Source organism: Achroia grisella, unplaced genomic scaffold, assembly GCF_030625045.1.
Source record: "Achroia grisella isolate CSIRO2021 unplaced genomic scaffold, CSIRO_AGI_Agris_v1 utg918, whole genome shotgun sequence".
In the NCBI taxonomy this organism is placed as follows: domain Eukaryota; kingdom Metazoa; phylum Arthropoda; class Insecta; order Lepidoptera; family Pyralidae; genus Achroia; species Achroia grisella.
In genome coordinates this window covers 86,014-100,288 of record NW_026713067.1, presented here as the reverse complement: position 1 = coordinate 100,288, position 14,275 = coordinate 86,014, and the positions used below count along the sequence as shown (strand labels likewise).

General features: G+C 32.9%; 1 protein-coding gene across 1 annotated transcript; it reads right to left on the bottom strand.

Annotated features, from left to right (window-relative positions):
- Nucleotides 1-8,715: 8,715 nt before the first annotated feature.
- LOC131853917 (uncharacterized) lies at nt 8,716-9,483 on the bottom strand. Its single transcript, XM_059205007.1, has one exon. It carries the CDS (start codon nt 9,481-9,483, stop codon nt 8,716-8,718), a length of 768 nt encoding a protein of 255 aa, XP_059060990.1.
- Between the last annotated feature and the right edge of the window lie 4,792 nt (nt 9,484-14,275).

Sequence of the window (14,275 nt, the reverse complement as noted above, 5' to 3'; positions counted from 1 at the left end):
AGAACTCGCCTCCGCATCTGTGTTTTAAATCACGCACGTGTACTGGTTGATTACTTAAGTAGGTACCTACTTTGTGTAGCGGTACTACTGAAATTGGAGTAAACAATGCATTCACTTCCTATCTTTAGTGTATAGTTAAAAGTTTTGTTTTTTAATAATGCTGACTCGATCTTGTTCTACCTGTAAAGACAGATAAAGACTATTAGATGTAAGATTTGGAAAAACACTCAAAAGTTCAATTTATTTTGTGTTTATGCTACGTAATATCTTGTAATACTCACAAGAGTATTACAAGATATTATGTAGCATATACACTTGTGTAACTCACTTGTAATATACAAAATAATATTGTAGTAGTAAGACATAGTTTAACCAAGTTCAAAAAAGAGGTATAAAAACAGGTAGGCTTTTACCTAGCAGTGGAATCAATTAATTAGTAATTAGGCTTAGTGAAAACAATATAATATAAATAAAAAATACTGGAATGTACTGATTAAAGATAATTTATTTTTCTATTGTCTTTAATTGAATTATTCTATACTAACATTAAAGGAGTTCAAACAGAAACAGAAATAATCTTTATTCAAAGAACCTTAATAATTTATCGTTATACTTTTGTTTGAATGTTCGGGATAATCTTCGGTCTTACTAATTCCATTTAAATTTTTTTTAGTGTTGAATAGTCCATTTATCGTGGAAAGCTATAAGGCCGTAATGAAAATATAAATAATGGGGAAAATGTGACACAGATGAAGTTACGTGGGTTAGCGAATTTATTATTATTTATATTGCAAAAATAATCATGCAAATACCGCTACTGTAATTAAAAAATATTGCTTACTGTACTTACCAAACAGAAATATATTGTTTATTCTAAACTTGTGCTCAAATTTATAGTTCTGTTATTGTACATTTTTTTATACTTCAACTTCTTCACAATCATTCTTACATATAAAATGTCCGTATTCCTAGTTGTTCCTATTTGCCTTGTATTTTCTATTTCATATAAAGATAAAACTACAAAGTAGTCACTCATGATATATATCGACTATTCTCGATAACGTTATCGAGAATATTAGTTGCTCAAGTTTGAAAATATCGAGTTCAAAATCAGTACCCAACACATAGTAGTGGTCCAGTTAATTTCGAGGTAACCGCCCGCGGGACCAGACACGAAATACCAATAATTTAGCAAATTTATTCAGATGATCACCCTTTTGTTTGGACATAATGAACGGTTGGGCTCCGCTCGAATTTAAAATGCCATTACTTTCATAATGTCCACCGGGTACTATACAACCTGATAAAACACGTTACCGTGATACAATCACCAAAGATCGAGTGACAGTTGGAGGTGACATGCATGCAATAAAGTTATTAATATTATAAATGCGAAAGTGTGTCTGTCTGTATGCTAGTTTTTTGCAAGCAAACAAGTGCATATATTTTATTGACATTTTATCTCAAAAATAACAATTGAAGTCGAGAGTAATATCTAGTAAATAGTAACCGATTAATTAATAAATGTGTCTGTATGGAGAAGTTTCGCTCTCGATTACTATATTTAGAGACTCTTGATTGTTACATGCAGGACTAGATTCTGGAGGCAAATTTTCTGGCCACAGATCGCATTAGATAGCAATTCCTAGGTATATAAGTTAATGTGCGGTTTTGTGAATAGGTAATAAACATAATTAGGTAATTTGTTCGGCTCGAATTCCTGTGCTAGGGCTGTGTGTGTGCATGTGATGTATTAGGGTGAATTAAACGAGGTTATCAATACTTTAGACGAACTGAAGTGGTGATTCACAAGGGATAGAAATTTTAATTTATGTACAGAGTTATGTACAAATTACTGTGCTGTTACAATAGAAGCTTCTTTGTCAGACAATACTAGTGAACTGATTTGTAAAATTATGTATTGTACCTACTTAACATTTTTGAGTTAGTAAGGGGTATTTCTTTTACATAAATATACAGAGAGATTTCTTGCCTTAACCGTAGTGACGTTATTTATAATTCGCGTGAGTGTTTTATCAAAACCCTTTTGAACATACAGAATTTGTTTTATATTGTCACATGCCCCAGTAAAGGCTTATGGCACAATGACATGTGGAATTAAAATAAAGTTAATATTATAACGATGTCTAATATCATCAATAAATCATCATTCTTGCTAAATAAAGAGCGATGATTAAAGAGATGAAGGCGTGATGGATTAAGGCCCATCGCCCATTATAACATCAGAGGTCATAACCCAGCAGGCGACTACAAAGTGGCATATAAATAGCTCTTATTATTTCATTATAATTATTATCATATTTGATAACTTAGTTTTCCATTTGGAAATTAGTTGATAGCTTCTAAATAGTTTTAACTATCTGTAAAGATCTATAAGAAACCAGTAATTGGGAACCATATCTAATTAAAGATAATTCAAAAATTTCCAATAAATATGCGTATTTAATTCTGTATAATTAAGGTTTTTCTTGTTTTGTTCTGATGAGCTATCAAAGAACTCATGTATAGGCTAAAGAGTTATTTGTCAGAGAACCAAAAGATTGAAATTACCAATCAGCTTTGAAAGAAGTTTTCGCAATTGTTTGATATTTATAGATGACATATACAAAAATGTCCGTTCTGTTTAATAAAATTCTTTGACGTCGTATACTTATCGACCACTCACAGTATTACGGCCCAATATAATGGAGCCGCTGATATAATTTGTAGGGTTAAGTCGTTATGTAACGATTAAAAGAACTTATGGGAATTACTATCGAAAGGTAACTCAAAAACTATTATATTTCGACCTTTGACATCATTTAGGTATCTAATATATCCGTAATTTAACTTTTTGTCCGATCCAATTAAAGTTGTTTATTTATTTACTTGAACATGTGTACATCAATATCTTAAAAATGATATCAAATTCCAAATATGCATTTGCATTTCCGACATATATATATTCACTCAAAATTAGTAGAGAGTTTTGTAACTGACATGAAACGACAAGAACAGTTTGGTTTTTATTATGTTACTCATCTACATGCTTCTTATCATACGATTAAAAAATATTTTATGTCTGGAGATATGTTTTGGAGAGTCTAACCTATGTGGGAGTTTTATTGTGGGACTTTTGCGAACAGATGATTGAAAATTTGATAATGAGATTACAAAGAGGCCGCCTGATGGTAAGTGGAAACCGTCGGCTATATTACTATAGACGTCAAGTCATCATGTGATGCTCGTGTCTGTCATTCGTCTTATCCTGTAACTTCACACTTAAACCAAAACACCGCCTGAAAATCAAAGTGCTTGGCAGTTGAAACAGGCAAGATGAGGTACCCACGCAGACGACTTTTTACAAAGTCAGTAAAATAAGATAAGATGAGATTATCTTTTTATATAGATATATGTTATTATAACTTCTATTGTATTATAAGTATAAGAACACAAGAAATTACTGACATAATCATATCCATCACCTGAACATACCTTGCATAGATACACCTTGACTATACAAGGGTTATCTACTTATAAACTACTTACATTTTTTTAAGTATAAGAAACATAATGGAGAAAGATATTGTCACTTTGTATTATTTATGAAACATACTAAAATGACTATGAACATTAACTCAATAAGCGTTCCCAAAATAATAAATACATTTCTAATCCCATACCAAACTGTTATTATATCATTATGCATAAATTGTAATTAAAGAACTATATAATAAACAACGCGCATATATAATGGGATGAGGCTTTTTATGCTTAGAAATAGTAGTTAACTATTAAAGTAAAGTAATAAAATCTATTAATAAATGAGTATAATATGTTGCTAGCAAGGTAAAACGCTTAGAAATGGATGTAAGGATTGCTTTTTTGTCATCTATTAATATTATTTTTATATTGCGGAATCTCATCTCTAGCCATTTCAATATTATGAATGCGAAAGTAAGTCCATATTACTGTTTCATTTTAATCATTTCGTATAGATTGTATGATAAGTATGAATATAGGCTATCTTAAATGACGAAGTCGCGGAAATAGATACGTAATAATAATTATAAAATACATTTTATACACATATTTACATTTTTCATTGTTTTGCTGTTTGCCATATAATATGAATACATTCTTAATGTTTTATTGATAACGTAAAGAGATAGTAAGAAATTAAAAAAATATATATAATATTGATGAATGTATTTAATTAAAAATATTATATGCCCCATTCTTCGCTACTTTCTTGCTGTCAGTACTGTGGTTTTTGTATTTTTTTTATTTTGAACAAAAAATAATAAACTAATTGTTAACTAAAATTTAAAATAAATGTATATATATCTCTAGAGTACGTAGTCTTGAAACTACAAACTACATGAGATGTTCCATTGCGACGTTCCTGAGTAAAGGTGAGTGAGTTTAGTGTTATTTTGCTGTATTTTGGGGTATTTATTTATTTATTTATTTATATACTCTTTATTGCACCAGGAAAAATTACATTAATAGAGTAATTAAAATAAAAGGGTACAAAAGGCGGCCTTATCGCTTATGCAATCTCTTCCAGGCAACCTTTGGGTAGAGGAGAAAAAACAAAAGGTGGGAGGTGGCATTAGAATAGAAGAGAAAAAAACACATAATAATAATAATGACAAATTAATAATAATAAATAACATAACATATTACATATATAAACAGTATACACCAATATTAATATTATATATATATATATATAAATATATATATACATACATACATAAATACATACATAACAACATGCAATAAATAGATACAACACAACACAAAATAATGCAAGCAGCAAGTAACTGTGATACACGCATAGGAATAATACCTACTAGTAATATAACAATGGTGACGACAGAAAAGAAACATTATAAGGAAAGATAATGTGATTTGACCGAGTTCTTAAAGCTGGGTAGTGATCGTGAGCTACGTATGGAGGAAGGTAATGAGTTCCATAGTCGAACGGCATGTACCGAAAAGGATTTGGTGTAGAATGAGGATGTGTGGGAAGGGATTTTGAGACGGAGGTTTGTTGCACTGCGTAAGCCATGATGTTGTGCCTCACCGAGAAATAAGAATCTATCTTTGAGGTAGTTAGGAGTAGCAGGATTAAAGAGAACGGAGTAAAGAAGGGAAAGAATATGCCAGTCACGGCGAAGGCGTATAGGGAGCCACTTAAGCTGTGCACGATAATGTGAGACATGGTCATATTTGCGAAGTCCAAATATAAACCTGATACAAATATTTTGAAGACGCTCAAGTTTGTTTAATTGGTCTTCGGTGAGGTCTAGGTAGCAGGTGTCGGCGTAATCAAGGATAGGAAGAAGTAGGGTATGTGCAAGCGAAACTTTGGTATCGACTGGCAAGAAATTGCCTAGTCTCCTGAGTGAGCCTGCGGCAGCGAAAATCTTGCGACTCACTTCGGCGATCTGAACTGTCCAAGACAGCGTCCTGTCGAAGTGGATGCCCAGGTTCTTGACGCTATCACTGTACTCAATGAGTACTCCGTCCAACACTATTCGAGGAAGAGTGCTCCAATTGATTTTTGCTATATACCGAGGGCTGCCAATAACGATAGTCTGAGTTTTTGAAGCATTCAATGTTAGTCCAAAGTTTTTACACCAACTAGATATGAGATCTAGATCTGCAGTAATTGTAAGGATGGCAGTGTCAATGTTATGTAATGGGGCTTGCGAATAGATTTGGAGGTCGTCTGCATAAAGGTGGTAGGAGGAATGAAGCTGCATAGTAATAGAATTAATAAAAAGCGCAAAAAGAAGCGGAGATAAGACGCCACCCTGAGGAACGCCGGCAGTAATTTGACACCATGAAGAGAAGCTGTTGTCAACTCGTATACGCTGCCGTCGTCCATACAGGTAACTTTGAAACCAGTCTGTTACCATTGGAGATATGTTAATTGAACGCATACGTGCCAGTAGGATATCGATATCGACGGTGTTAAACGCATTACTGAAATCCAGCAATGTAAGAACAGTCAGTTGCGAATTTTCCATTCCATATCGAATATCATCGGTGATTTTAAGCAGTGCTGTATTCGTACTATGACCAGCTCGGAAGCCAGATTGGAAAGGGTTTAAGAGATGATTTTTGGAAAGGAAGTTGTTCAGTTGGTCATGAACAAGTCGTTCAAGAACTTTGGACAGGAAAGGAAGTATAGAAATAGGACGGTAATCAGAGAACGAGGACGGCTTACATTTTTTGGGAAGGGGAATAATATTGGCATCTTTCCAAATGGAAGGGAAAAGTGTTGAGGATAACGAGTTGTTAAAAATTAAGGTAATTACTGGAAGGATAATGTCAAGGATGAGATGGATCATAGTACGACCAATACCATCAGTTCCCATAGCGTCGGAACCTATTGATAGCAAGCTCTTCTCAACATCACAAGTAGTAACCAGACGAAAATTAAAGGATGGAAAACTAGGGGTTAGTGCGGTAGAAAGAAGATTTAGTGTATTTCTTTTAATGTTGTTATCAAAAACAGTAGAAGTACAGAAGTGCCTATTAAGGCTGTCTATATCGACATTGAAAAATTTAGAATTAGAATCGTGATTTTTACCGACCCCAAGAGTTTTAAGAAATTTCCAGACCTTAGCCGGATCACTATTTTCTACAGATGAATGAATGTGGCGACGTTGTGCCTCTCTACACACCTTATTGCAGTAATTTCTAGCTTTTATGTACTGCTCTCGGTATTTGTCTGGATTGGATTTAAATTTTGCTTTAGCTTTGTTTTTCCTGCTCTGAATATCTTTTATTTCCTTAGTCAACCACGGTGCAGGTAGATGTTTCACTCGAACAGGTCGAACAGGAGCATGACGGTCGTATAGCTCAGTGACAATGTTATTAAATAGGTCTACCTGGTCATCCACAGAAGTAGCATTTCGAACCGAGTCCCAATCAGAGTCCAGGGCATCCCTGCGCAAGCAATCCAGGTCGATGGTACCAAAATTACGCTGCATGATGATTTTACGTCTAAATTTAGGAGTTCGGATTTGGAATGAAAGGAAAATAAGATCGTGAAATGAAAAAGCATCCGCAGTGTGTTGACCATGGCTTGCAACAAGACTAGGAGATGAGACAAGGATGAGATCCAACAGTGACGGTCTGCAACTAGGGAAGTAATGTGTAGCACGAAGCGGTAGGATAGTAAGATTACAAGCCTTAGCCACAGACCGTAGACAATCGGATCGATAGTCATTTTTGAGTAGGCAGGTGTTGAAGTCACCCATGACTATAGTATGCTCATAGGATGGTATCATCTTTTCCAAAAGGTTTTCTAATGGAGCGAAGTAATCTATTGAAGGAGAAGGGCTATAGAAAACACCTAAAAGAATTTTGGAATGGGAAAGGTTTACTTCAGTAAAGAGATATTCAGCTTCATTAGAGGGATTGGTAGTATTGGAATAGCAAATTATTTTGTAGGGAATGTGTGAACGGAGATATATAGCCACACCACCACCACCCTTGCCAACGCGGTCATTGCGAATGAGATTAAAGCCAGGCAGCGAGTAACAGGAAGAAGGCAGACAGGGTTTCAACCAAGATTCAGAGACGAGTATAGCTTGGATATTGGCAACATCGAACGACGCTAGCATGTCTGGGAAGTGAGCTGGAATGCTCTGTGCATTGATGTGCACAACATTAAAATTTTTGGGTACGTTATCGAAGTCGGTATGTAAAATTTCGTCTAAGGGTGTGGGTATACTATAAAAACTAGTGTCTGTAGAAGAGGATGAGGAGACAGAGTGAAAGCTTACATTATGCATGTCGTACATTATTGTATACAGCTATATCTAAATATAGAATAAATATAAAATAATAAATACTATATACTAAACTAAAATAATAAATATAACTAGAATTAAACAAGACATTGTCTCTACCCGCCAGTGGAATGGAAGACATGAATGCATTTTTTCATTTAAGACATTCATAACTGAAAACAATAAGACTAAATTTTCAACATAAATCGGAAATCAAATGATATCACAAAAAAAAAAAAAAAGTAATGGTAATAACACATACAAGTATCCATGACAAGTAATAAACGAAAAGAGAAAAAAATATACATATATACATAGTGGAATAATCATGTGTAACAACCTATATTTAACCTTTAAATAATTACAATTCGGATATTCAAATATTTAACAAAAAAAAAAAAGTTAAGCTATCAAAGACAATTATAATATAAAAAAAAAAAAAAAAAGATATTAGTATATAACATTCTCCATCTACGTTTTCAATGATCAAATATGACATCTGTCACTTGTCACTTTACAAAGTCAATTTGTCATGTGTCAACACGACAACCACAAAATCAATACGAACTATTATAATATATTATACTGATAACGAGAGACAAAATAATAATGAAAATAAAAAAAAAAACAAAACTGGATTGTGATTGTGAGGTTGGTTACATGTAAATAGTAAATATTAATATATCATTGGCTTTGTAACTACGAAAACTACCTACATTTTCAATATTAGAGTAATGAACTGGATAAAGTTGTGACAACAAGCAGCGTCCCAGATAGACTATAATTATGATTACACACTTGTAAGGTGTAAATACAATTGGGTGACGTATTTTAGTGGAAGAAATGTATTAATTATATGTTGAGTACAATATACAAAAATCATTAGAGGAATAACACATTCTCACTTTCTGACGAAACGTTTGGCGCGAGCCGCTACCCCAGCGGGAACCTTCGGTGCTGCAGAGCTCCCAGCTTCCTGCGCAACCGAAACTGCAGGCTGCGATACAGCCGAAGCATTGTCGGATTGAGAGTTTATAATATTGTTTACTTCAGCAGTAGTAGTAACTTGGTGTTTAGCACCATCACTTCCAACAATAATCACAGATCCGTCGCGTGTCCAACACTTCTTGATGCCAAAGTGACGTCGCGCATTCATGAACGCATCATGTCTTCCTTTAGTCAGGAATTCGGAGAATGTGATTCCTGTACCTTTCAATGCAGTTTTAGCGAACCAAATTTTATTACGCAGAGCAAGATCAGTAAATTTCACCACAATAGGACGAGGCTTAACACCAGAAGAGCGGCCAAGTCTGTTACACCGACTAATGTTGACTTCTGAGAAATTGTGAATATTTAATTTCTCTGCTACGACCTTCACAGTATCCTGCGATGCGTTGCTTTCACTGGACTCCTGGACTCCATGAAATAACAGAATCTTCTTACGGCTACGCATCTCAAATTGGTCCATTTGACGATTTAGCAATTCCAACTGCTGCTGCAGATTACAGAAGGTGCTGGATACAAATGACTGAAATACTGCAAAGTCCGCTGCTAATGTAGTCACAGTGCTTGGTGTTGTGTTTATTTTCTGTAAGTCACTTTGAAAAACAGCCATCTTTGCATTCAATTGTTCCATCATGGATGAAAATGTGCTTTGTAATGCATCCATTATGATTTATAAAAAGGAGAGAATTATACTGGTAGGTAAAAACACACTATCTCTTCAAATTTAGCATAAATAAATTATGTAACTGTAAATATATTAATTAATTTAAATAATAAATACAGAGCTCTTGTTTTAGTGTGTTGTCAGTTAAGCTACCCACAAAAAAAAAGTATTATAGTAGGGTATTTGAAGTAAGGAAAACATTCTTTCTTAGGCGAAATGGAATTTCTCCTTCTTCTTCTATACTAGTTTTTATTACTTTTTCTAAAATACAGCTGACTCTCCATTTCTCTCTTAGTACCACTTCGAAGTACATCAGTACCTATCACCTACATATAACCTAAATATTAGTAATGTTACGAATATACCAGGGGGTCTTGAGTCAAAGTATAAGAGCATTCACCACACTGTTATTGGAATCTAAATTACTTAAGCTCGTTATATATATTTGTTACTTTATGATTCAATTTAATATGTTAATTATATCTTGTAAGTTATGTTCATTTAACTAAGCATAGACGACGTTTGCTTTATTGAATATGGAATAATATTAAGCACAGAGTATCTATTTATAATATTTTAATAGTTCTGTGTCAAACTTAATAAATTTAATTGGATTTTGAAACACTATTAACATAGTTTAGCATTACATATAGTTCTCGGGAGCGGCAACACATGAGAGATAGCCCTTGTGATCGGTTCCCAGTCAAATAGGGATTTTAAGAAATGATGACCTGACTTGAGATTCGAGTCCCTTGCGGTGCTATACTCAGACTAAACTCGTATACGTCAGGCAGAAAGAGGCTTCAGTAGCTCTATAAGGTTTTTCGTGGGTTTAGAGAGTTCTGTACATTTGACTCCACTTTCGGCCAGTGAAGCTGTAGTCAATAGTATTACAATAATTTGAATAAAAAGAACGTGCATCTCAACTTACGATATGATGTCTGTGGTACTGTTCATGAAGAATGGCACTTTCCATTATGTAGAAAAGTTATCTTCCAATTCCAGTTACATAATAAAATATGATACTTTATATATATTACTTATAGAAGAGAAGAAAAAGGAAAGAAAAACTTTTATTAACAACCATTGCATCACATATTCATATAACAACATCTAGATATTAATATACACACATATTTCGTCCCATAAACTAGCGTTGGTCTAGAATAAAGTCACATAGTTTATGACATGAATGAATTTTGTGAAAAGCTAGTAGGCTGTATAATAAATATTATAACTCTATTTATCAGCATGTACCATACCATGATACCTCGGGCCAAAAATGCTTGGTCAGGCTCCGCGCGGTGAATACAGATGTTTATTATGGTAGAGGAAAAAGTAGCCGCTATTGTGGCGCGCCCCGGGCGACTCCACTGAAGGAGTCGCGTCTGTGAACAGAACAAAGAAATATACCGAGTATTTCGATGTCAAATATTTAATACCTTACTTCATGTAAACGTCCCACGCCTAATATATAGATAGTCTAATTTCAACTGAATAGTTTAACTATTCAGTTGATTAAGTTATTGCAAAAATAATCGCGAGTAGTAGTTATGGTTAACATATTCATATAATACTGTAGTATTATATAATTATTATATAAATTTAAATATTAAAAAAAATCATAAAAATTGAGGAAAAGATAACGTAATTTACGAATAAAAAAAAACAATGAATTTATAGGTTACCTACTTGTTAAGTTACGGCTTTAGACGATTAGTTTTTAGACAGTTCGAAGTTAAAAGACAAGGTTCGTAATTGAGGCATTTTTATCTATGTGTTAATAATAATGTAATACCTAGACATCCTGAATAATGAATATGAAATAATAACTAAGATATCTCCACAGATGCCACTGTCCATCTGTCGTCTCGGGACGCTTTGAGCAAGCATTGTCCGTGCTACAAATGTGATCAAATTATAAAGAGTGGCGGAGGCCCGGGGCGGTCGCTCCCTGCTCAGTGCGAGGCGAGAACAATTGCAATTTGCGATGCTCGCATTATAAATATATTATATGACGGGTTTTATATCGTACAGTTAGGAGAATTGCCGAAAGTGAACTTTTTATTGACGATACCTACCGCATGTAATTGTTTGTTTCCGTCTTAATAAATTAATATTACAAACTAGTTCTACCCGCGACTTTGCGCAACATTTGCAGACGACGTCTATTAATAATAATAATAATATCTCAGGACAATTTACACAGCACTCTAGATAGTGCTGTGTAAATTGTCTTGAGATATATATCACATCTTAGCTTGGGACTAGTCCAAAGCTAAGATGTGCTATGAGTACTAGACAACTAATATAAATAGATAGATTATACTATGCGAAAAATCGAACCCGCGACCATTGGATGTATAGCAGTGTGCTAAACCACCGACGCCATGAATGTGAGAAATGTGAACAATTAATGAAATAGACTACATGACGCCTACTCATATTAAAAAAAAATCCCTCCGATAGGACGTAGTTTTCTTAATTTTCTTTAGCTTACGTCAATATATATTGATGTTAATGATGTATTTTCCAGTACACAGGCGACTGTTGCCGTTAACCATCAAGTTAAGTCTATTTATTCCCCATTCCATTTCGATAATAAGTTCATACTAATATTCACACAGAAATAAACATTAATATTATAAAAAGCATAACATCTTTAATAAAACTATCACATTGGATAGTAATTAATTACTATAAATTAATCAGGCGGCTCGACGTACCGGCGGGTAATAAATTTGAGAACATTTAATATCAAGTTATGAAGTTATGACATGAGAAAATGATGTGGAATTCGGAAGCAGTTATGTTGGTCTACATATATTTTTGATACAGTATTCATTTATTGTGCGTTTTGTTGGATATGTCATTTTATAAATTGACGATGTAAATGAGAGCTAGGAAATAATTGGCGGAATACTATTAGAAATGGTACATTTATAGGTTAAGAAGTTATGTATTTTAATGAATTAAATTATGTGTTAATGTATAACAATATTGTTATATGAACATATTATTTAAATAAGGTAATCGTAATTAAATTATAATTTTTTTGGTCAAACATATAGCATTCTATAAATTATTAGTCATAAATGAAAATATTTTTAAAAATAAGCATATAAACCGGCAAGATTACATGTACTATACATAGATTAACTTAAATTAAAGTATAAAATACATAGGTACTTTATTACATATCAATAAATATATCATAAGTTTTATAATTACAAAATCACATTTTTTATTGTCTCTGGTTAACACAAGCTGTGTTAAACGTAATTAAAAACTTCCATTTTGTTATTACGTAGATATTAAATATATATATGTATTTTAAACCAAAACAATTTAATGGCTCAATGTTTACATCTACTATGTTTGTTGTGATATTTTAACAGCTATGTTTAATTACATTCACAGTATAATTAAATACAGACAAAACAAAAGAGAAATGCCAGTAATGTTGAAAAATATGAACATCGGCTTACACATTTAAATAATGTATTCCCATCCAGATATCTTATGATGTCTCTTAATACTTCATTATCATCCATAAAAGTCGGATACCCAATAAATAATTACAACTATCTACAAAAAGAATGCACAGATAGCGATTTAGCCGACATGTTTTAGAGAGGTCATGCGATTAAAATCCCAATTCTTTATGTATATACTGATGTCTCACTTAATGTGGGAATCTAGCGACTGAGCCGTACTAATAGAAAAATAAACCGCCACGCATACTGAGACATTTGTTTTTACCACATGAATGGTAAAAAATATTATACATAGTTTTTTGTCTTGCTCTGATTTATTAATTTACTCAAGTTACTGTTTACTGAATAAATATTTTACTTTTATGAATTAGTGTTACTAGTAGTTACTCATTCGTCTTAAAAATGTGAGAAACAAGCAAGTTTCTTGCTCAGTCTTTTTACTAAATTTGCATTCCCAATGGGCGATAGAAGCGATAGATAAATACTATTCCTAAATGCATATATAAAGTTTATTTAAATAATATTACTATTGTTTGTTTACAGGTCAGTGTTTCATGACAGTTATTCAAAGGAAAGGAGATGTACTACTTCGTCACTAGTTAGATTAGTTAGATGTACTAACGTCAGTATTTTTAGATAAATTAATATTAATCTAATTAACTAATAGACTACTGTAAGATAACACAAAATTACATAAAATATATTTCGTTGAAATGCATTTTACAATGTATTGTTAAAAATTCTACAAGTATTTGTTGCTATCCATGTTTGTGAGGAGAAAAAAATAAATAAATCATTAAATTATTATCAACGTACATTTTAGTTGCGACATTAACACCAGGAATTAAATTATATTTTAACACTGATTACTTAAATTTTATTGACCATCAACAGCAATAAGTTTTAGACCTACAAAAATATAAAAAAACATTATTATCATTGCACAGTCCTATTAAAAATATATATATTAAAGTGAAGATAGTTTCAGACTATATAAGCGTTATTAAAAAACAACATAAGAAAGTAATTAGTTTCAGTATGCGTTGGGTTTTACGCTCCGAAAACCGGCCGTACTAACGGGCTGACAATGATGTATTGTAGCTTCAAGTCAAAGGTTCGATTCTATTAACATTTTATAATTTGTTTATCCGCTTACCATTTGTATTGAGGTCTGATGTTGGCCAGTTAGACCAATAAGAGCAATGGTTTTGAGAAATTGCCAATTTCTATTATAATATATTTCACACTGTCGTTTCCTGCAACTACGGATGGATACTTCTAGAATGATGAGATCA

Bases quoted from the DNA above. Each gene is read 5' to 3' on its own strand.
- LOC131853917 (XM_059205007.1), bottom strand. From the start codon at position 9,483: ATGGATGCATTACAAAGCACATTTTCATCCATGATGGAACAATTGAAT.